This window comes from Bombus pascuorum, chromosome 1 (genome assembly GCF_905332965.1).
Source record: "Bombus pascuorum chromosome 1, iyBomPasc1.1, whole genome shotgun sequence".
Lineage (NCBI taxonomy): Eukaryota > Metazoa > Arthropoda > Insecta > Hymenoptera > Apidae > Bombus > Bombus pascuorum.
In genome coordinates, this window is record NC_083488.1 from 25,838,280 (window position 1) to 25,864,614 (window position 26,335).

At 36.7% G+C, this 26,335-nt stretch overlaps 1 protein-coding gene across 1 annotated transcript in view; it reads left to right on the forward strand.

The window, feature by feature from the left end:
- The first annotated feature begins 2,545 nt into the window (after positions 1 to 2,545).
- The window catches only part of LOC132915113 (synaptotagmin-10-like), a 53,639-nt gene continuing 29,849 nt past the window's right edge, over positions 2,546 to 26,335 (forward strand). The window contains exon 1 of the mRNA XM_060974797.1: positions 2,546 to 2,800. Within this exon, the coding sequence (XP_060830780.1) occupies positions 2,710 to 2,800 (91 nt within the window). The 5' untranslated portion in view covers positions 2,546 to 2,709. The remainder of the gene's footprint in view (positions 2,801 to 26,335) is intronic.

Here is a 26,335-nt window from a genome sequence, read left to right on the forward strand (position 1 = left end):
ACAAACACCAGCACCAAGAAGCATATCGCGTAGGTAAACTCAAGTATCGATAAGCCTTAACTGCATATTTAAAAGTGACTAAATTTAAAATAAGGGCAGACGTCTAGCCACTGAATATCTTAATTTAAGCCTCAAAATGGTTCAAGGACGTACCTAGTCCCCGGGATAATAATTATCCCGAAATTCAAAATTCAGCGGAATAGTCTAACCCTGCCACGAATTTTGCATTAGCGTCGTCACCTTGACTCTTCTCACGGCACGATGTTTTCCAGGCTGCGCGCCGGCCCTAGGACACGTGCCTGAAGACGCAGAAGCGCGTGTACATATATGTATATTCGCGTTGTCCCAGACAACCCAGGGGAAAAAGTCGCGGATGCAACGCCACTGCATACAATGAACCCAAATCGATCGTTACTACACCAGTTGCGCCGATGCACGCGTCTCATGGTATGTGTATGGCAACATATACACACACAAACTAACACGGGTAGAGCGATGCAAACCACGCACAAATCCGGGCGCTATAGCGGGATCGCTCGATCGATGGTAACCGGTGGCAGCCAGAGACGGGAAACGGCGATGCTAGGGGATGGAGGACAATGTTAGGGAAAGCTGTGGAACAGAGAAAGTGGAGCGAAGGGGTGGCAATGGAGGTGGCAGTGTCGAAAATCAGAGGGGCATTTTCTCTCCCTCTTTTCGTCTGTCTGTCTATCTCTCTCTCTCTCTCTCTCTTTCTCCCGTGTTCGTGACAAATAAAAGCAGCCAACCAGGCCTAGGCAAAGTAACGCGTTGACCTTGAATGAACCACGATCGAAGAGGTCCTTGAAATCCTTGCATCCGTATCGGATATCAAGCCCACGTGCCAACGTCGATTAGACATCAATTAGAGGGATTGGACGCGAAATAAGTAAGATAGAGGTTTTCCCCATGAAAAGGCTAAGTTTATGTTTGCTCGCCTGACTTCTTCGCTCGTTTGCTCAGCTGGCTGGGTTGGTTGCGTGCAACAAGTCTCGCGGCAGGATTAAACGAGGGAGCACATGACCTCGCGCCACGTGACGTCCATATGGCAGGGACGAAATTCAATGAGGTAGCGTAGATAATGAGGATGAAATGTCAGGATCGACGCAGGATACCGAGGGCTTTAGAGAAAAGAAGAAGAGGAAGGGGTGGGTCTCGCGAGAAATGCCTCGATTAATAAATCTATCCGCCTTTTTATCCTTGGACTGCTATTTACACGATCCTTGGTAGAGTACTTGATGATGCTTATAAATTCTTCATGGTTATTCTTTATGGAGCACCGAGGAAAATGCTGGAAGCTCCTGTTGGGATTCCATTAATCGCTGCGAGGATTAGGACGCTCGTAAATTCTTAGGGAACACAGGCTTACGTTGATCTATCTACTTCCAATAGGAACTACGTTACATAAAGCTTGATTCGCAATCACGCAACACGTGCTACAAGGGAAAAGATAGTTTGTCGATGAACGTTGATGTAGGGCTTAAAGGTACAATATCGGGTAATTTCGTGCGAAGCGAAGATTGAGATCGTGCGAATAAAACGCAGCAATTAGATTAGAGAGTGCGCGTGGTTCATGCACCCGCGCGTCTATCTATAGCGGCGCACGTTTTCAAGGACGTGCACGTGCTGCAAACATGTTGGATCCGATAGTCCTACTCGTAAGGGAAGCACAAAATGTTTTAGAGCAGGATTACGCAGGTAAAGACATCTTCCACGCATACTCTCGATAATCTGTAGATACTTTCTGCGTATATATTAATTGTAGATAGATAGGGAGATACTGTAATTTCAGCCCTCTGGGGACCATAAAATGGATTTGCTCGGTAATGATAATATATAAAACATAAAATGTGACGTCTTAAGGCATAATAGAAGTGCCAACGTTGCTATGGAACAAGAGGTGCAAACAACGATCCGTCGACGGTGAAATCATAGAAAGAGAGGAGGCATCGAGAAAGAAAGAGAAGGAACGTTGAAACGCAGATCGAAAGAGGAAAAACGGCGAGGTAGAAGGATGCATTATCGAACACGAGTAGCTGTGCTAGCCGAGACCTTCACCGAGACCCAGTTGGTCGACATTGCCCCTGTGTGCCATGGCACTGGCGCACCCCGCCCGACCCTGCCGCTGCCGCGAGATCTCGCGCGAGAGCATGTTGACGGCGGCAGAAGCGGCCAAAGCAACCCCCTACCGTAGCTATCGGACGCGTCGAGCCACGGCAGCCTAGTCCGGCACACTATCACTGACGTACCACCACAGACAAACCACCGCCAGTATACCATCACCATCATATACATACCGTTCTCTTCCCTTTCCCGCTTCTCCGTTCTTGGCTACGTGTTCACCCTGGCCTAGGGATTGCCTTGCTCCCCGTCCCGTGACGCGTTGCTGGCCAAGGAACAAGGATGCGGAGAGGTAGGAAGAATAGAGGGGTAGGATATACCGGTGTGAGGGTCAAGGAGGGAAGAGGAGCAGGATAGAGGGCTCAAGGGAGAGGCGGAGGACGCAGGCGCGGACGCAGACGCAATAAGTTGACGAAACGGCGCCGCGCATTCCGGCAACGGCAGACAACGCGGCACGATCAAGCCGAGTTAATCGTCGTCGAACAACCTCACTTCGTCGCATCCACTTAGAGTGTGTACCACGCCGATTGTACGCACCGTCACAGCAAAATCAGAGAAATAGAACCGGATATGGGCGTCGTTAAGACCGCTTCTGAGAGCGTCCTCGAGGAAACTATCGTTCCTAGCGAGGAAGCGAATTATTCCGTGCAAGGCCACGCCGGTAAGTTTTTATATTTGATTTCATTAATATTTTAATTTTTATTTCTTCTATTTTCGGCGAGTGTGTCTACGTATAGTACGATTTCATGTTCGTATCATAAGTGGTATTATTATACGGTTGGTGCAGTGTAAACGACGCGTTGAAGACAGAAAGGAAAACGCGTGTCCGGCATGCGTACGTTAAACCGTAACGGGACATTACGATTCGGTTGGATCGTGAACAGACAACGAGAGGAAGCGGCTTTTCGTGCTTAATCGTGGTGAGAATTTAAAGGCGATGTAGCGAGCCGCCCACACGAGCTGCTAACAGGTGTTTGAAGATACAGATATACTGACTGCACTTCGTCTATATACGTAGCTCACGGCGTACGAGACGTCGTCGTGTCGGAACGACTTTCTTCCTGCGAAATTATTCAGCATTCCTCTCGATCCTACGTACCCTTTGCATGCTTTCTATTCCCCTGGAAAATCAAAGATTTAAGGCCGATTAGCGCTTTGCGGCTTCGCGTTAAATAGACCTATCGTCCTATTATTCGACGTCGGAACGTTCGAACGAAGGATGCTCCTGTATGAAAAGTACCTTTGTTTTTAACCATCATCGCCGATCGATATTTCCGAAAGCCGATCAAAGCGAGCTGTCCGAGAAACTAACTGAGTCACTAGAACGTTTACCTGTTGAAGCACAGTACTATAGAGTTCCCAGCATTCAATTCCCGATCGTTCGAGCACGTAATTGAAAATTCTTACTACTGCGTGAAAATGAGGAACGAGTATTTTGTTAAAGCTGACTGTATCGATATTTTCTTGTTTTATTTTTATGTTGTTGTTAATTCGAGATATAGGGCTTCAGTTTAAGGAATGTTGGTCAAAGTTTGACGTCAAACTAATTTGTGCGACATCCTCCTACGTACTTGCTCAGACTCCCGCCACATCGATATCTCCATAGTTTAGTTAAACTTCGTTTGCCTATGAGAAGTTTTTGCGTTGTTTGGAACGTTCGCCTATCGTGATTTATTATCATTACATATTTTCAGCCGATATGGGACGATCGTGTAGGCGTTGTGCTCATTCCTATCTTAGCACGCATTGATTCTATTTATGTTTACGGGGAATCGATAATGGTTCGTTGTCAAGTTTAAAAGTAATAATTTCTCTTAACCGTCCGATAAAAAGTTAAGAAAGGAAGCAAGAAAAAACAACAGCGCGGTGAACGCTGCAAAAATAGCACAATGATAAAAACGACAACGTAAATACTGTGATTTATTGCACTACTCGATTATTCGTAGTATACACGCGATATTTATAGATGTTAGTTAACGGAACATTTCCAAATGCGTATATTACGACACCAATAAAAGAAATGGAAAGTTGGAGTACAAGTTGTTTCTATTCGTTGTTCGGCTGTTACGTTGTGAAACAATTTACCACTTGTTTTGAAAGGAAACACGAAAAAGGTAAACCGCGATAGTACGAGCGCTCACGGCGAAAGGAGCAAACCTACGTCATATTAAAGACGCGGAACAATGTGCATCGTCCTTGGCCCCGTGAGACCGCCTACGGCTCGATATAGAGCTCACAGTCTTCTGGATACGAATTTTAAGCTCACGAGAGCTTTCTCACAGGGAAATATTAATGTATCATCCAACTGATAATCAACGCATTCCATTACCAGGGATTTTTGATCCGCTTAAATATCACATTTGCGGAAATTTCAGTGTTTTCCCTTTTCATCATTTCTCTACCTTTCTACTTTTCATTTTTTTTTGTTTCATTTATTCCTTTTCTCTTTTTCCTCCTTTATTAATACAACAAGATTTTCCACTCAACATAACGAGTCTCACGTAAAAATACATTTGATCAACAAACGCGTACAATAAAATAAATTTACAATTCAAACGTACGCTTTCGCGATTTATTGCGACAACTTTTCATTCGTTTCTTTATTGCATTTCGATGTAACCACTTTATATGTATCTTCTTTTAGAACCAGATTAACGGTAATTGTGCTCTGAACGAATAATCGCGTTGGAATTGTATTCATCGAATCCGAAACGAATCTAAACAACGCTATTGGCTACAGTCGACGAGCACTTTTTGACTTTTCCTCTATGCAGCAATATGCTGCTGGTCTTCCTGTATCCTAGGGCTATAATATAATGCTTTTATCCTGCAAAAGATTCTACGATAATTGGTTTTCTGTTATGTACGGCATACACAGAGGAAGGGTCAAATTGGCTCTTTGACGTGCAATTTGCGACAGACGAATTATTCTCACGGTAGATTTTTCTGTTTCCGATCTGCGACCACGGATCGGTCAAGGTCTGTAACATTTGACTGATGAACTCGAAACTTACGCGTTTCCTATTTTGTATCGCGTCAAAGAAATTCGATTCCACGTTTCGTCCTTTGGTTCTAACGAACACGTAGAACTCTCGAATATTTTTACATTTCATATCTTTATTTCTGTATTTCTACGTTTCTCCATAACTTATTCTTTCTTACATACTTTTACATTTTCTCGTGTAGTGTCTCTGTTTGGTAAATTTAATTATAAATATGTAAATTGTGGTTATGCATGAACGGTTTCTGTCGCTTCATCCTTCTGGTGACAGATGTTCAACAGGCTACGTCTGACTCGAGCGGTACATTCTACTTCGTGCGCTGTGCAATATACGATACTATTGGGAAATAAATTAATAATATTTAAATAGCATTTGTACAGTTAGATTGTTTTCTTTTCATAAGGATGCTGAAACTTGGTTACTGTGTTTTAGTTTGGAAAAATAAGATAATTCGGAATATGAAGTTCTAATACATTTACAACGCAGAATATTTCGATAGTACATATACAAATTTTTGGAGATATTTCTTTTAGGAAAAACTTTTATATAAAGGCATACAAAGAATTTGGAAGTAATGTTTTGTTTATATCTTTTGAAATATAAAAGCTTTTCTGTTAGAATTAGGTACATAAAGGTAATTAGAATGAAAAAATCTTACATGTTGAATATGTGAAATGGCTCAAAGAAATTTTTATATTTTTACCGTGAAAATATGTCGTACGTGAGTGTAGTATAATTAATTATGTAGGCAATCGGTATATAACAAGTGGTTTAAAAGTCATTTCGCTCTTCGCAAAGTATGTGGGCTCGTTTAATTGGAACGGAATGAACATATTATGTTAAATTGTTTTTACCATTACGGTAGTCATACATAGTTCTAGGTAATTTACTTTGTTTCGTTTCTTTTAAGTCTCTCGCGTTAAGAAATGGGCACTTTATCTTTTAAATAATCTTGTTGGATTAAATATCTCGTAAAGTGTCCACCTTATTCCAATATACTATACATGTAACGTGCAAGAAAGGATTATTCAAGTCTATAAAAGTAATTGCATTTTCCAAGAATATCCTTATATTTATGAAAGAGAAAGATTAGAGTACTTTTTATTTTTAAATATATTGAATCCAATTGCCTGATCTATGGTGGATGTAACTCAGCCCACGGTTTCCTCCACCGGTTGAATAATATTCTTAAACAGACATCTGTTGCTCGCCAAAAAGGTTTAAAAGAGATAGTCACATTTTCATAAACTCTTTCTTAAGATACTAACATTAAACTAATAAAATATATCTGTTGCTGTCAGAATGAAATCAATATAACAGGCTTGGAAAAAGGTGTTTATTTATATTGCTATAGGTGCGTAAATTTGAATGTTGGTAAAATATTACGTATCTGCTGCATCGACAATTTCTATACTTACATCAAAATGTACTTTGAGTCATGACACGATCACAACGTAAAACTTGTTGTCACTTATAGTAATTAGCATACATTGTAAACAAATATTCCGAATCAAGGTATCGCTAAACTGCAGATATTTATGCAAATTTATATCTTTAGAAAGACACCTACAAGAATAAAACCAAAATAAATATTTATTTCGTTATTTGAACGTGGTGAAATTCTTTGCTTTAAATATTCTGTATATTCACATCCTGTACATTTTCAAGTATTCAAATTTCCTATAAATGCATAAACATCCACAGTCCAGCCGTCACACTACGTAAATGTCTTCTTAAACAGATTCAAGGGAGACGTAGGGTATTAGTATGCAGAGCTTAACAGATTACAGGAACTTCGGGTGACGATAGCAGTCAAATATTGTCATTGTCGTGCCACGTGTTGATTAATTGCCACGCAATTCGACCTAACGTCCAGGTCCTTCGGGAAGAACTCTCCGTCAATCTTCCTTGTCGTAGATTTGCTCAGATATTGTCCGTTCGGTTTCTCCTTCTCCCTCGTACGTGTCCGTGTCTTCATACGTGAAACAAGGCGTGATACAGGTCTTCCGACTCGTGCACACGTCTATATCGCTACTATCCATCACTTCTTCCGACTTGCTGCGCTCCCGTTTCAAAAATTCAAACATTTTGTCGCTGACTTCTTCTTCGGGAAGAACGAAGTTGCCGTACTTGTCGATCATTTCCAGAACCGAGGCCATCACGTTTGTGTATTCTGGCTCGAACATTTTCCCCTCTGGATTTTCTTTGAATAAATATTCAGCCTGAAAGAGAGTTGAATTAGGAAAGGATTAGAAAGTGGATGAAATCGTATAGACCAACGACTATGTTATTTTGATGTAGAATGAAAGATCGAATTGTCTGTGAAGATGGTTAACTACTGTTTACTGTGATGATTCCGTGACAACGATGCTCAATACTATAACTGAGACGATAAAAGTTAATATGCCAGTAGTGAAGACAAACACTGATCACTTCTATTACTGAAAGTAATAATAATAAATAAACACCAATAAATATTACAGACCATTAAGCCCAATAAAAGACCGCAAATAGATGATGGTATCCCAAACTCTTCGAAGAAAATACTACAGAAATTTACAGACTTTCTTTCTTCACGAAATCTTCCTCTACTATTCTATTCACGATAAAATCATGTAAATATATATTCCTTACAACTAATAGAAACGCCTCATAAATAACACGATCCTTCGTATCTCATTTTAAATCTAGCAAAATAAATGGAGACGTGGAACGAAAACAACACGTATGCAGTCAGCAGAATGGACTATCTTTCGATATTCTTTCCGGAAGCATTGATGCATTGGCATGATACGTGCACGTGGCCCTTTTAAAAAATGGGTCGCCTCCCGTTTTCTAACTCCCTGACCCGTTTCTCCCACTCTAACCATGGCCTTGTTACATTGTGTTTACTTTTCAACGAATAAATTCCGACGCTCGTCAACACATTTCCTGTTTCTCGACGTTTCCGCGTCAGGATCGAGGCGAATAAAAAGGGAAAGGAGGAATAAAAAGTACGACCTCAGTTCCGGAAATAGAGAATCGCACAAGTGACCGTCGGTACTTTCAGTGGCAAATCGCGAAAGTTATTCGAATTTGTTCCGCTGAGAATAGACTCGATGAAATTGATACGGTCGTTGAAATTCCGAGAGATTATTGTTTTTATCCTCAGACAAATTGTTTTTATCTTCTACTTTATCGGTTAGTAGTTCTTTTATGGCGATAAACGTTCAAATTTGTGGGATATAATTTTTATTTAGAAAAATTATGCTAATTTTCTTTAAATCTGTTTAAGAAGAGTTGTAATCTAGTTCCTTTTATTATAATTTGCAGTGATGTGATTTAAAATTGAAGTGTGAAATGTAGATGCACTCTTTAAATCAAGTATCTGTTAATCGTTGAGAGGGTGGCTCGCGTGTTCAGGTTGCAAACTAACGCGTATGTGTGTATCTAATGAAGTTTAAACCGAGTTTAAGCGACTCGGTCATTTATTTCCGTTAATTACGTTCGAGAAAAATTACCTTTATATTTAATGGGCATCCATTTATTAAATAATTTACCCTTATTCTTTCACAGCTTTGTTCTCAATATTGTTACCACTTATAAACAAATTTATTCAATTTTCATAAGAAAATGTATCGCCTCGATTTTTAGAAAAATAGCATAACTGAACAAGCTGCAAATACATATTTATTTTACCAACAAAATTTTTTCCTCAAAAAAAGAAAAGGGAAACAGCTATCCTTTGAAATGTTCTGCCCATTCCTCAAGTCGATGTTATGTTCACGTTACACGAAAAATTATACGAGATAGCCCATTTTTATTTATGAATGAACATTCACGTATTGCGGTAAGTGCTGTACTAAATAACTAATGGAAGGCAAGAGATAAGGGAAAAATACACTGGTATTTTCTGCTCAATTTTTATTTAGAACCTGCTATTTTTTTTTTTTTTTTTATTTTATTTAAGCTTTCTAGATTATATTAAAAATTCATTGTTTTGCTTCTTTTAGTCAGATAAGATTACGTTGTTGCATTTTTTTTATTTCATGAACATATTGAAAAAGAAAAGGAATTAGATAAATCAGTATGTCAAGACCGTTGAACAATTCAAGGTTGCAAGAGAATATGAGAGTTGTTTGAACAGAGAAGAATCGATATGCCCGACAAATAGTGTTCGCAGTTTATTCATAGAAATTTGCAAACCGTCTGCCTAAAGAGTTAACTTCTTTTAAACAACTTTCTAAAGTGGTTACGGTTAGATTAATTTAGCCCCTCATTCTTTTAAACTCTAATTTAGAAGTAACTGGGTAAATAAAAGAGAGATGCATCAATGATTTCTTCTAAGTTTTCATTTAGTATCTAACCGTTTTATGCTAGACTTACTTTCGAGATATTTTTTGCGTTCCTCAGAAATACGTCGAGATAATTCAAAGAAGAAATTCGCCGAAGGCGACGTTTAAAGGTTGTTAAAAGGGACGTAGGAAATATTCCGCTAAACTGATTCACAGTTAAAGCTCAGTCAAGGTTACTTCGTAAAGTTTATTATTGCGCGCGTTAACGCTGAAACGTATTCTCAACACTTACTTATCCTTGTCAGGATACAATTTAATTTAAATATCATAGATGACAAAAATATAATAATTTTATTCTTTATTGCGTATAATAGAATATTATAATAAAAAAATAATTTATTTTCTCTAAATTGTTAAGTATAAATTCCTCGCTTTCAGTATTAAGATTCTCGAATTACTGCTTAACTATTCAACTATAAAATGTGAGCAATTTACATTCGTAATATATTGATCACGCAACAAGGTGATACTGCTATCAGCCATTACCACAAATTAACCGAAATCCCGAATGGTATACTTGGAACATTTCCTTCTCTGCTGAAGTAGTCTGTATCTCGAACTCTGATATTCAATAAAATTTTACAGAAGAAGCTATTACCATCAAACGGGAGAATCAAATGACTCGTTACTGTTATCGTTATCTTATAAATCAATTTCCTCATTAAAAGAGTATATCTCCTCATTCGAACTCCAATCTCGTTGGTTCGCGTAATTGAACGAGCAAGAGAATTATAATGTCTGCCAACCTCGGAAGCCTGATTGCGTATGAAAGCACAGATACGTTTCAGTCTCGACCTGTTGTTCTACTATTTGAAACAGTTACAACGATCTAATGATTTCAGTGCAACCAAATACGTTAATTGAATTAATGTAACATTAACGTACATACATCCTCGTTCATAACTACTAGATACAATACAATTTATAGAAGACTGCTTTACGTAAATTTTTTCGAAGTTTCCTAGCTCACTTTAAATTTTCCCTATGAAATTTATAGATGAGAGAATTGTGGAGGCAAATATGTAGGTATTTTTATTAATCCATAATCTTTCTGCAATTCGTACAAATTCACTTCTTCTACATTAAATTTACCTTTTCTCGAAGATCTTTGCAGTATGTCCATGATCGTTATCTTGAATGAACACAATATTTTAGCAACTCGTCCTGATTGTCTTGTAAAATAATTACAATTATCGCGTTTTGTATAAAGTCAACGATCGTGCAGCATATTTATGAACAAAAGCATACGCGTGTACCTAAGTAGACGGATATAACATTCAGTTGGACCACATGGAACAAACATTAACGAACCTTTATATAGTAATATTTTATCGAGCAAAGAGTGCTCGATATTTTTTAAGTAGTTCAGTTCCCGCATTGATACAATCTCAAAGGAAATTGTAGAAGAAGATTGATATTCAGAGATTCAATGGTTGTCACGTTACATTGTTACGTCTAGTTTTGTAATTTGAATTTACGTCGCGTGTCATCCAGGCAATCAGTGCACAGCTCATCATTAATTTCCATCCCCGTTATAGGGGGTAAATTCGAGTCTGGGTTATGGTGAATGACAGAAGTTTGTTTATTAAAGCTCACCAAGTAACAACGACGTAGTGTCGGGCATACTATCTCGTTATTACGAAATACGGTTGTTATCTCTTGGTAGTGATACCTACCACTGCTTTGAAATTTCTCTGATATTTATTTAACTTGTCGTAATATGTCGTTCAACTAGTTGGAAACTTCGCAACGACGTATTGGGATGATTCAAAGAAGCTGCCTTGAGGATATACGTAATCTGAATTTCATATTAATTAGATGTGATTTTAATGATTAGTTCGATATTCATTTGCTGTCATAAGTATTAGCACGTCTTGATATTTTTTGCAAATGGAATTTCACTGTTTTTATTTTCCACTTATTTTATTATAAATCTGTAATTTCATTGATATTCGAAAGAGAGATAATGATAATGTTTGCAATTTGAAGAATATAAGATGATATATTATAAAGTAATACACGAATTACTTATCAGCCTTATAAAGTCAAACCATGAAAACCTTCATCTAAATTTCAATATCGAAATTATTCCTAGTCTAAGTAAAATACAAATTGCTGCATTACAGTGAACATTTCGAGATCGGTTTGTAAACTGATTCATTAGACCAATTAAGAAAATTAATCTATAGGTGACTAAGAAACTCTGCTATAGACGCGAGCCATTGTAAATAGTGAGAAATAAACAGTGAGAGATAATCCCTAATAGTTACAGCAACGCATTGAGATACCTTTTGGTATCGTTTCTAATACATCAATTTCACACGGAATTCGAAATTGAAAATCGCCGCATTTGTCAGAGAGCACAGGGACGCATTAGCTGCTTTTATGGTGAGTTTTGAGAAGAAAAGTTTGTCGACAAACTAGTTGGATTAATTGGTCAAATCAGTCATCTGAGAAAAATATGGGTTGAGTCCCGGCTTATTGTTTGTCTCGGCTATAATCTGATCAACGAATTTTTTTTCTTGTTGTAAGATAGACACAACTTGTATTATACGTTACCCTGCATAGCACGTAACAAAGGATGACACATATTGTACAGTAAAGTCAGTTCGCAAGTATGTCGTTTATTGTGTGTTTCAGACAAGATTGCGCCTTGTATTAGAAATTGGCGACACGGTGTATTGTTCTCAAAATGTTACATATTACCTGTTAATCGTGGTAACATTTTTTGACCGATTAATTTACAAAATATTAGCTTAGTTGTTCCATATTGTAAAGTAATAAATTATTATTGATAATATCATTATAACATATTGTTTGATCTTTAAAAATGATATTTTTAATAATTTCATAATTTTGCATGAATCTCCTTCGTCTTAAATTAAAAATTAGAAAATGTAGAATTTACATTTCCTCCTGTTCTAATTTAACGTTTTATAAATGAATCTTGATAAATAATATGTCGTTATGCTAATTTTCAAATTACATCTTCACATTTTTAATCCCATATTACACCGTTTTTACTCAAATTAATTCCAACTTACCGGAATCGTTAATGCTAACACCGCGCTGCTTAAATATTAGCTAACTCCATCAAAAGAAATGTTCACATAAAAGTTAAAAAAAAAAAATACATTCTTTAGATCTTCTTACCTTACCCATTTTTCTCGAAATACATATTACGTTAATGCATATGAAATGTCGGTTTCTCCAAGCTTAAATCTAACGGGACAGTCAGTATCATCCATCAAATTTTATCCTATCATTAAATAGGAAAGCAGAAATTTATTCTGACATATATCAATCGAAAACTAATAGAATATATGGTAAAAATATTACAAGGTTATTATTAACTGTCATGAGTAGTCGAAATATTCGCATGACATTATTACACAGATTTAAACTTGGGAATCACGCCACGTAAGTTCCCGAAAACATAAATTTAACATTCGAAGAAGATTCTGTAAATGTGAAAGCAGCTCGACATTGGTTGGTTGGTTGATGAAACTTAAGACTGGTGATATTTCATTGGAAAATGAACCAAGGGGAAACCCGGAAAATATAATCGACAATAAGATCGCAGAATATATTGCTGGAAATAATCGACAACGATCAGCGGGAAATATCTAAAGCTTCCCAAATCCTTCTTTTGACTCCATCAGTATGAGCAAAGGAAATGAATAACGCAATATCAGGTCAAGTTGCAAATAATCAGAGTAAAAATTTCAGAGAGGAGAATATGAAACTTTTCCTATATACCTGATCTTGCACCCAGAGAATTTCATTTTTTCACACATCGACAATTTTCTAAGGAGTAAATTGTTCCGGAAAGAAAAAATTGTGGAAGCAGCACATGAAATGGAATAATGAAATTAGTTAATGGGGAAAGAACATTTTAACAGAACATATAATATTTCAAAAAGAATACATTCGAATGCATCAACTTTCGAATTCTAACGAGGCGTCACTTTCAACATTCTCTTTTAAGCACGCGTGACTTCTGTTTTCGGTAAAACCTTTTAAGTTTTTATCTGACAACGCAAAGAAGCAAAGTTGTACATTGTCCTGCACAAGTACGAAATAAAAGAAATTTACAAAACCTAAAGCCATATAGAAATTAAAATGGAAAAGCAGTAAAACGGCAAGGTATAATAAGTGCTTTTCCTCTTTTTATTATGCACAGTTTCCATTTATCCATCGAATAATTACACAACTAAGCGGTTCGACTATTTGCAATCGCGTACAACGAAGCTCTTCAGCGTTGCCGGTAAATCATAATAAACGCTCGCCGCAATATCGCGTCGATTATTCACTAGGTATAAACACCTGGGACGCGAAAGCACCGTTCGTCGCCCGACGTATTACATTTACGTTCATGCGGTTGTAACGACCGCGAAAACTTTCACCACGTTACCGAGCGACGATATCGTAAAATTCCACGCGGCAGAGTGTAGTACATTGAACCACGCGCGCGCGCACGTTACATGCAATTTCTCTCGCCAATTCAACTGACGCTTTTACGTTTGATGATGCAACGGACGATCTGCTATAGCGTGAAAATTGTCGCTAAAACGACAGACAGCTGGGACGGGTCGAGAGAGTCAAGCCATTGGACTTTTACTATCCAGAAGTCCCGAAGTTTCGCTGGAAATTAAACTCACTTGTGCTTTAAAAAAAAATATCGGAACTGATGTTGGAACTCAATAATGGTTACTCAATATTGGCAGGACGTAGTTATATTAGATAATATACGATGAAATGGATTCAACTTTATAACTTGTCTATACACTCATATTATTAATTGACGAATTCCTGTACAAGGCAGCTGTGTTCTATTAATCGTGGATATTCACTTTCTTCAAAGTGAATAATAAGACGTTTGCCATTTCTATGTTCCCTCATTTCTAAATTTTCTTCCTTTGTCCTTTGAGAAATGCAAAAATTCCAACTACCACTATTCGTCGAAATAATGATGACGAGAAGCATAAAAATTCCCTATCACTTTTGCCCAACAAACTTACAAAAAATGATAATTCGATTTCAAGATTAACCAATATCGTAAATAATACAAGCTCCTATATATACAAAATCTTAGACAGACCATCCTTAATTTCAAATCGTGAGCTTCGTAAACGTTATTGTATCTCGTGAAAATCGTATGAAGAACTGACCTAATTCTATTATTACTAAATAACCTTGGCAAGGATCATCAATGTTGGGAACGAGGCTGGTGTCTCAGCAACGAACAGGCACCGAAATCGAGGACATGTTTCAGTGCACGTGCTCATAAAACGCGGAACGTATAGGGGTGTAACGGTTCGCGTAACGAGGACTCGATACACAGAGCAACCCCTTAAACAGGAGACGGTCGAAGGACGTACCACAAACCAAAGTGCGAGACAGGAGTCGTTGGAAGCCCGTCGGGAAAACGGTGAAGGTAATAAGAATTTACTTCGTCGATATTTCACTCTTCCTTTCCCTTTTGACCACGTCCCTCGTCGTATCCTGCTTCACCTTACATAAAAGAAAAAACTGATCGATAGGACGATGTCTTTCAATGCAAACATTTGATGGATACGCGTGTCGTGCTTCGACCTCGGAGTCGTAGCTCCGAAGTTCTTCGAACCGAGAATTAACGACGAAAGGGGTTACAGTAGGGTGGTCGACCGCTAGTTTAATCTGAACCTCGTCACGCTCTCGTTCCCATCGTCGATGTCTCGACGTGGATCGTTGGCTGATCGTGAGAGGCGGATCTGCTGATGTCGATACGTCAAAGTTACAGATGTGATAGCCAGTTATTGTTCCAGCGGCATTCTAGTGTGAAAATGTTAAATGAGGTTGGTGAAGTAGATATTGCTGAAGATTAAAGAGAGGAACGTTAATTCACAGCAAATTAACGAATTTCTGATGTTGAAAGATATTTGTGGATCGTGGAAACTAAATGATATTAATAAATGATCGATACGTTATTTGTTAGTCTGTAGAGAAAGAGAAAATTGACAAGCTTATTTATATATATAGACATTTAAATTTAGACCCTGATACTAGAAATAAATTTTTTAAAAGATAAATATTGGATAAAGAATACTATTGGTCGTGCATTATGGAAATTCAGAATCGAGGAATAAAGAACATAGCTACATATATCGTACGAAAGATAATTTCGATCAAATGGAAGCAAACGGCAACTTTTCGATCAATATGTGCGAAGTACGATAGGGAATACCAAAATTCAACGAGAATTCTGTTTTTGAAACGAGGCATCCGTGTGGTATCAGTGGCCATTCCACCAGTTGAAATTCAATATCCCCTTCTGGACAAGCAATAGCGTCTCAGTTTACCAGCGCGGATCGATACGTTACCTAAAAAATATCCGTTTTAATCCAACCCCCCTGACGATTAGTTTCATTTCGTGCTTATCAACGATCGACGATTATTTTTGAATATTCCCGATAAATCCGATGAAACGGAAATTGCTTTAATACACACGTGAACCATCGTGATAAACGATTTCTGATTTTTTTATCGATTCGTTGACGTACTATAAAAATGGTAGAAACGTTCGAATGAATGTAATATAATATATTTGGACTGCCATTTGTCTACATATGCAAAATTCAATTTTTTATCACCTTTTATTTGATGGTTCATTATTTGTAAAAAATTAAGCTACGTGATAAGGAGAGAATAGTGACTTTTAAAAATATTTGAAATTGATTGAAAACCAGGGAACGTACTTTGTGAAAAAGCTCTCTCCCTTGATTAATACATTCAGTGGAGAATTTTTTATACGTAATGGGGTCTTGAAAAGAGGTGAAAAAGTTTGGTTAGGTTATTCAAACGGAGAAAGAACTGATGGAATACATTGTAGGTACATTTTTATATCATTTCTTTCGTTCTACTAAAATTTTACAATAGAAATCAAGGTACATATTTTTCGTATTGAAAAAATTGAATCTACAGCTTTAATTCGTTAAACAATCCGGAATAAATTTGTTAAATAATCTGCTTAATTATTTTAATTTGCAGCTTGATAAGTGAAAGAAAAATACATTGTTTGTAAAAAAGTTCATCCTTCTTCTCGATAAATATTTTACGTCTAATAAACATATGTAATCTAGAAATATGTACAAAATTTCATACTAAAACTGTACGAATCTTAAAAATCACGGCTGAATATTTCTGCTCTCCAATTAATCGGTTTGAAGTTCTACCAAATACGATGCTATTTTCTTTTTTCGACAAGTAACGTTCATTTCTTATCGCTTAAACCACCGAGAGGAAAATGAGCTGCATCAAAAAGAGAGCACAGGAAAGACAGAACTTTGCCAGATAATTACGACGGAACATCAAACGCGCGTTTAAGTGACAAGACGATTGGTAGAAGTTTCGACTCACGAGAAAGTCGACAGGATCGTCCGGACGTAAATTTGCAACTTCGATGAGTCCCTGCGTCAACGTTGGAAACACGTACTTCATCAAATAGTGGCGTAGAGGCAAGCCAGCTAGACAGAGTCTTTCTTCTTGCTCTTCCGTTAACTTCTCCATCAAATTCGTCTATGGACAGAAAAATTTATTATTCGAAGAAACATTTTTTACGATGAATAGGATCGTAAATTATCTTATACGATTTGTAATGGAGCTACTTTACTAATTTTATTATAGACACTAAATCCTTTTGGATTCCGATAAAATAGAAGACCTCAATTTTTAAACACCTATCTCTGGTAAGAAATATAGTGCCGATATTGCGATGGAGAACGCCTTTACTATATTATATAACGTGTAATTAAAGTAATAAATTAGAAAGAACACCATTCTCAGAAATGAACTACCTCTTTCTTTATTATTCTTTTATATGGAACATTTTTAGGAAATGTCAACGATAAAGTGCAAGGTTTCGTGTTCGATTTCTGGACAGAATTCCAACTGTTATTACAGGTTTTCTCGATAACAACTTCTCAATTTTCGCGACTGATGATCCGAAGAAAATTCCATCTCTCTATCGGCTTTTCTCTTTAAAAGCAATTTTTTTTACATGCATAATATCTTTTCGTCCGCATATGAAATCACGCGCCGTTATTGATGACAAACGAAAGAGAAACATCTAACAGGCCAAGGAATGCTAAACCTTGGCTGAAAAGGTCAGCGCGAAATCCAACGGTGTCGAATTAATCGAGCATCAATGAAGGATATTTTTATATAAAAAGCTACACAAAAAACATGTTCGATCACATTCCACGCAGCAGACGTTATTTATCATAATATTTTAACAGAAACGAAGAAAGATCGAATTAGAATTACAAATGAGATCTATCGGTTCCTCCGACCGGATTCCAAAATTCGTTGTCGCGAGCTACTTTATCATGGCCGAAAGTAACTTTGCGAATGCTGAAAGTTTCATGAGTCGCGGAACGATAACATAAATCCACGAAACTGAAACGAACACACATACCTACGAAAAGCCTTTTGATTTGTTGCACAAAAGATGCCGCGAATCTGTATACGTCATACAAGATAGCAAAAACCATCGGTTACCGACAATACCGTGATACGATACGATACATGGCAAAATGAAAACTGCAAATTGATGAAGTAAAATTTATTATAGTTATTCTCATTACTATTATATACTATGTGGGTGTATTATCATTAAAACGCACGACTTGTAAAAAGAAATAATAAGTATATAATTAGTAATCCGTTTTTTATCATTTCCATGGATTATGTCTATATATATTTACCACATAACGAGCATAATGAAAAAAGTTAAAATATATTATAGAAGGTAGTTTAAAATTATAGATAAACAGGGTATGGCTGTGCAGCTTCGTTTGTCATTATAACACGACTTCAAATTTATTTTTAGTTTGTGACATAATAATTTGAAACTTAAATAACTTTATTCGAGACTTAGCTTTCAAGCAAGAAATCATGGTTTGAACTACAGCAAACGAATTTATAAATAAACGGTTCCAGCTATCACAATATTAAATCTGAAATGGAAATTACGTATTTGAGGGTAAACAACTGATGAATAAAAAATACAGATATCGTTCATGAAAGAAGGGATGCCTTGTTAGCAAAGCGTTTAAAGCAAATGAAATTAAAGAGGAACTTTATTTTCGACGTTAGAACGATACCATTGTAAAGGAACCGCTACTAGAATCAGATTTCATATCGTACATACCACAACTCGTCTGCTTAATAGAAAACGACACGAGGCAAACAATCGATATAAACAGGATTCTATTTCATCTATTGTAGCCAGTTCATTTTTTTGTTCATTTTAATTCAAGATTATTGAATTGTCCCTCTGTTCTCGCGAAACACAACGATCTCTGTGTCCTTCCAATTCCACAATGGAAGGATATACCTTTTATAAATAGAGAAACAAAAGCGAAACAAGGAAGCGCTGGGAAATTTCAAAAAATCGTGTCGTATGTAATTGGTCACATGAATGTTTTGAATAGCTTTTCTTTTGACGACAAATCATTCGTTAATTCCTTTGCATCAGAATAGTCCAGCAAAGTTTGTGCTAATATCGCAGATGAATGATTATTCTGTTAGTGTAAATATGTGACGTATTGTAACGACTGATCTATTCTCTTTGAATAAATAAAATAAATAAAATAAAATATTCATTTTAACTAATGGTAAAAGTTGCACATTTATTGGAGGATTAGGCAGAATAAATAAAAATTTATTATAGTTGGAAGTTTATAAAAGTGATATATTGTATAATGAATATTCGATGAAAGTTAGTCGAACAATCGTTCAATATGACAGGAGTAAGATGGGAATCGTCGAAGAAAGTCAAGGTACCACTTCGCATATCCATCAACAGAGTTTGTTTCCTCCTAGGAGCCGTCCAACGAAATGAAGCATGATACTTTAATCGACCACAACTTTCAATAAGTATATGTGATGTCAGATGGAACTTGGCCAACTGGATTCCGAGTTTCTATCTACTAAAAACTTGGTCTACTGAAACTTCCAAATTGATCTTTATTTCTTCGCTACCGATAAATCGAGGTTAATTATCGTTTAAGACGTAAATATATTAGGTGTATGCAGAAGCTTTAGTTTCTTTCTCAAGCGTTCATGTATAATTACTTTTAGCCGATATAATTTTCCGACTTTTCGCGCAATTGTTGGTTTGCCATTGATCTAATTGAAATGCCAACTTCATGATCGATTGGTGACGATAACCTCACAAAACAGCAGTGAATACGATGAGCGACGACAAGTCGTTCAATCGTATGTGGGTCCAATCACTACCCTTAACTTAGGGTTAACTTAGGAAGTTCTTCCGCAGGCAGCGTACCCTCCAGATTTGATAGCGACAGATTATCACTTCTTCAGGTCATAGCTTTCGAAAAGTTGCAGAAATACAAAAATGTCCCTATGTCATTTTTTTAATTTAAACGCCTTAAACATTTTGCGTACGCTTAATACAAGCTAATATAGTTATGATATTAGAGCTGATCTTCAAAATAATCGTTTTTAAAAACATTTCGTTATTTGATACGATTTGCCTTTCTTTCCATTTTTTTAATACACAGAGCATGTTACGACGAGACCGTAACGTAATGAAATCTTTAATGTCATTGCACTTTAATTGTTCAAGGTTTCGGTACAAATATTACTATAGAGCATAAAATGAATGATTAATAAGGGATTTAATTCCTTGCTATCTAAATAATCGATTTTCATCATCGATTCGGAAGAATAAACTCTAACCCATTCCTCCATCTTCTCCTCGCGTAGACGTTTATGTTCCAAAAATTCTCTTTCTTGTTGTAGTTTCACGGCAGCTTCCGTTGCACGCGCTTCCGCCTCAGCGCGCTCTCGCGCATCCCTCGTTTCCTCTGCGGTTAATCCTAAGAAAGTAGAAGATGCAATAGAAAATTATGCTAATGTGTTACTGAAAAGTAAGAAAAAAATTCACGTCAAACACAACGGAAATGAAATTGAATATTTAAGAAAAGAATTTAACGACCGAAGTAGAAACGAATTAACGTACATAAGTTTGTAAATGTAAAATATGCAGATCTCGTTTTCCAAGTTCCACAAATTACAGTTTGTTGTGATCTGTGTAAATGGAATTAAGAAGCGGCTCGTGCACGTAAACGCCGATGAGATTAATATATCCAATGTCAAAATTCTACAAAAACTTGGTAGAGATTCTGTCAGAAAAGTTACCCTAATATACATACTTTTTCTTGACAACGAAGGAAAACCGTCTGCTCAACCAGATGATAAACGACAAATTTGGCAATGTCAAAGGCATATCTCACCGTAGTTTCTTGGCGGGCCGACTCTCTGGAGACATTGATAAATCGTGGGGAACATATCGGGGCATACATCGTCCTCTACGTCGATGATGAGCGGATGAATTTCAATTTCATCGAAAAAATTCAACGGTGTATTATCGTCGGTATTTCTCTTTCTGAAAAAAAGCGATGAAAGCGAAGTATTTTTTAGCTTTATCTGGTCTTGATAGCTCTGGAAAAATGGAAAATTACGGACTACAGCGCAATATTGTAATAATTTTGATATTTCGCGTAATAAACATTGACCGGATAGCAACGAGTTTTCTGATTTAATAACAATCCGTGTCATCAGTTACCGCGTGATTTGATAATATTTTTTATTGTCTCCGCTGCATCGTAATAAGCGACGCGCTATATAATCGATATTTCAAATACGTATTTTGGTAGATGTCGTACGAATAACGTTGTCAATTGTTATTGAACCTATTCTGAAAAAAATTTCACAACCATCGTTCTTTTTAAAATAACAGATCTATTAAAAAGTAGGGAACAAAAATATGTTTTATTCTTTCATGAAAAACCATTTATGCTATTTTTCACTTGAACAAATACAGATTCAATATATCGTGTCCTATACTTCGTTTTTGGACAAAAATCTACATGTGCTACTTTTCCACTGAAATCCATTTTTTAAAAAGATTTCTCTTTTCTCATGTAATACTAACAAATTTCTTTTAAACAATCACAACAGGCAACATATTGGATCTCTTATAATTAATCTGACACAAATGAAACAGCACAAATAAAAGCAAGAAAACTTTAACGTGGTGAAATACCGCGACATAATTTCACGAAACATCGAGATTCTTACAAAGCATCTGGCCGCTGAGCCATCAAGATTTTATTAACTGGATTCCATCTATATAATTCTTAGAATTTTATGAAACCACCATGGTAATTTTGCCGCGGGACTCACGTTTAATTAACCTCCTGTTAGCTCTGTGGCAATGCATTATCGACGCAATTCGAACCGGATTCAGCGATGTGCTCGCTTACGATTACCTGTATTCCTTCAAACGGCGCATCATATGTTCCTCCGTGTAATGAGTGCCCTGAATCTCTTTCTCGGGTCGTTGAATAATTCTTTCCTTCAGAAACTCGTCACTGGCTTCCAACGACACCACCAACTCAGGCATAATCGACTGCATCGTATCTGTCTCGGCACCTTCTCCCAATTCTTCGTCGAGTTCAGTTAAACTTTCTCCGCCGAACAATGTTTTCGCTTGTTCCAGCGTCTTCGGATGGCCGTCCATAACGTAGCCTTGGTTCAAGCATTCCTTCGAGCGTAACTTCCTCAGGAATAATCTACGAGAGAATTAAACGTGATTCAATGGTTCATTCAGCAGTTCCATGATAATAATACGGAATAGTTAATTTTACGTGAGCCGATCGATGAATGCGACGTTCGTAAAAGGAACCAACTGCAATTATATTATAACCTTCTTAGCTTCAGCTTTGCTTAATAATTGCTATCAGTAGGTACGTTTAGCTTCAAAAAAAGACGTCGTTCAATAAATGAAATGCAACTTTAAATCGTCCATGGCTCGATTATCGTGGATGTGAATCGAGAAAGAAATAGATGATTCGTAGTACGCACAAATCTAACTTGGAATCATGGATCACGATTCCTTAAAAGAAATTGTGCAATGATTTGTAGGAGATAGACGTGATTGTTATTAGTTGGGATTATTTTTAAAGAATATTTCATCGAGAAAAATATACTTTAATTTATTTTGTTGTTTGGTTGTTTTGCGTCAGATATGACAGGCAGCTTACCACGTATTTTCTCTGAAAAACATATATTATGTAGTATTTTTGATATTCTTGTTTTCCTCTCGCCAAAATTGGGATCTTACGTAACATCGAAAGAAACCAAAGTAAATACGAAACAAAAATGAAATCAGAAACACATCACAGTTGATGATGTTGATCCTTACAGACGATGGAGTAAATCTCTATGGTATAAAAAGAAGAAAGGAACAAAATAAGTACGACATAAAAGGTAAAGCTACAAGAGTAATAGGATTATAAGATTAAAAAGTATCTTTATCTTTTTGACGTTTGAAGATGCGACATTGAACAGTCAAACGTTTGAACTTGACCCCTAGAACTTAATAGACATAAAGCACGACTAATCTTTTCGTGTACGGAACCCATCCCCGTTTTATTTTTAATTTTTAATTGTTTTCCAGCATGCACAGCTCCCCTTTTTGTCCCAAATAGCTCTTCCTCGAAGCTTTCGCGTCAGTACCTAATTCGCTGGTCAAACGTTTATCATGAATAGCCATCTTTTTCCCCCAGTCGTTCGCGCTTCAACTGCTCACGTTCTTTAGTCGGTTTCAAAGCAACTACGCTCTTTTTTGACGTCGCTCTTGCGACTGTCTATGCATCGCGCGAACTACGTCGAGCATAAAAACACGCGACTATCGCTGCTCGATTTCCAGACTAGTTAAACCCGTAAGATAAAGCAACAAAGAAGAGAGGATTGCTCGATGAAAAGCGTCTGTCTTTTTTAGCACCGTTCCTGCAACTGTTTGCGCGTTGCTCGAACCTTGTCGAGTCCAGGACAACCGTTTCTACGTTCGTCGATTTGTAGATCAGTTAAATCTGTCGACAGAAGAAGAGAAAAACAGTCTTGTTGAAAATGCTGACAAAGTCATGACAACCTCTCATTCCCGTTATGCCGTCACCGATCGTATCGTAACGCTTTCAGCGTGGCACCGTCAGTTCGCGAAATATTTTCGGTTATCCTGCGGTTACATGCGAATATATAATAAACAGCTCGAAATGATTCGTGAGTTCTCAAAGATTTCGTGAAATTAATAAACATCGTTTTCTCTTTAATCCATATGGCCCTGTTTCTTTCTTTATTATTTTTACCTTTTTATTTCATACAATATATTTTCTACTTTCGATTATTACGGTCTCCTTTGGAAGCTTATTACATCTCACCCAGTAAAGCCTAGCCGTTTATTGAGACCCGTTTTCATCCGCGTAATATATAGAACGCAGGCATAGCGGAAGATTGTTGCAGGATGTTGTACTGGATGTTCTTTTACTGTATTATTGGCTATGGGAAAACACTTATCGACACTTCTCGTGGGAAGCAATTACATTCGCTGACGGCACAGTTCGATAACCAATATTTCTGTACTAGGATAATGGGTACGGGGCTTCCTAATCTCAGAACTTCAGTTTGCTTAGGGATGGCTATGGAGCAGTTCTAGTGCAAGTTGAGTGAACAGGATGACGTTGAATTTGCTAGGAAATTGCATTTCTACGAGACGTAATGATATAACACAGCGGCTCCAAATCATTTTAGAACATTATTTCCGATAAAATACTGCGTGCTCCAGGGATCGATCAATCTTTACCGTATCTGGAGTAAAATTCCAATAAAGATTGTCCAAAAACTACTCCGATCAATTTCATAAATTTAGAGAGATAAATATTTGTTAAAAGAGAAATATCTTTTAAAATTTGTTTTTAAATATTATTTATGGCATCCGCTTGCAATAAACAAGCATGCGAAAGTAAGTCATTTATTCCATGAGAAATTGAATATTAATTGCAGAGACAGGAAAATGAAGTAGAGAGATTGACAGGAAGTGTAGTTGTCAGTTTAGCATCCGAGACGGTCGTATATTTTTTCTAACGTAGTAAGTTCTTTGGACTCATAAATCATGTTACATAAAACATGATATTGTAAAGTAGTAAAAGAAGAGGCATTTTCAATGAAGTAGGCTACATTCAAATGCTGAAGGACCACCACAAAGCACATACAAATGCCATAGTATTTGCTTGAATGCATTCAGAGAAACAACGTGGTGTGCATTGCACATAGAAATGCGATTATAACGCAAACGTCTACGATCATGTCCTACATTTGAAAGGAACGTCATCAAACGTTGTCCTTGAGCGATATTCTATGCATCGTTGATTTCAGGAATTCTCTAATTCCAGGAAGCGTAATGTTCTATTTATGCTTCTATTGAAGTTTAATTATTAAACGAATAGTACATTATCAAAGTAACGTCCAAATGTCAATTTACAATGAGAAGCTTCTGTTATTCCAATCAAAAAGATAAAAATGTAATGAATTATAATATTTTTTATTATATGCAAGCAAAAGTGAAGATTAAGAAAAGTCATGAATTTTGAAGACAAAATGTCGTCTCATAATCCTTGTTATAAATTGTATAACAGGAAGATCCAATCTGTACATAATATACGTAATTCGTCTGGATATCACTTCATTATATTATACTGTGATAGAAATACAATATACAATGTGCTTGCCATCATGTATTATGCTAATACGGCTTAATCCAATTTGACGCAGACATGGCAATGTTTATTAACAATTTTGACCTAAAATTCAAGTTATATGGTTTGAAATACTATTTTGCACAACGTGTTACACAATGCAAGCACGCATTTCTTCGAAGAAACATGCAACGCACATTTTGCGCTAGGAACGCGAAATTGGTCCGAAACAAGTCGCGTGCCTTCGTCGCTTGCTCCATGGAGCCCGTTATACAGGTGAAAACGCGCCTTTAAGAGGACGGTGAATAGGTCAATAGCGTGATCCTGTTAACACAAATATCACGTACAGGGTATTTACGTTATTATTATCCAACGTTTCTTCTCGTAAATGGTAAAAATATGACGAAAGTGAAAGAAGAAAATGTTTCATTGTCTTTTTATGACATTACACAGTTAGAACACATCTCGATTAGTTGTATCTCCTTTAAGAATTTTATTTTGTTTTAAGATATGAAATAATAATATAATAAGCGAGAATTTCTTATTTTTTTATTTTCCGTGTATATGAACTGATACCTAGCCTCATCGAAATGAGACAGAGTGTTGTAGAGTATTGAAATTGTTTTATGTGATCTTGAACAATGTGTAACGTAAAAAACTCAGGATCGCATCCTATTATTAAAAAATTATTGCCAATTTAAAAAATATTATATATATTCTTCCCATAAATTCATCACGTACATAGAACAACATTGACTTATGATATGGTGAACGCTGTATATTCGTCTACGAGAAACAAGATCCTCTTGAAATTAAATTTCTTGCACAGGAGTACCGATCATTAAAAGCAACCTTTAAAGCAAGCTCGTGGTTCGATCAATGACGTGATTATCTCAACTCCATAAATCAAATTGCATGTGGACGAACGATTGCTGCCACATAGACCACGACAAGAGACGGACGAAGCAGTTAACTAAATGAACGCGGCCTTCTGAATATGTATTTGGTTTAACGTCCAATTCGTTTAGCGTATTATTTGCCACTAGGCGGTGGCAAATGCGCACGATCGATACGTATAACATGATGTACATACATCAGTTGCATTCGCGGCCACATCACACCATCAAAGTTCGAGCAAACCTGTATCCATATATGTTTGTTGCACAAAATAATGACAAACGTCTATGAAAATTCAAGAACGCTCAAAACAATTCGCAACGAATATTTTTTAGTTACTTCACTAACTTGTTCAAAAGGG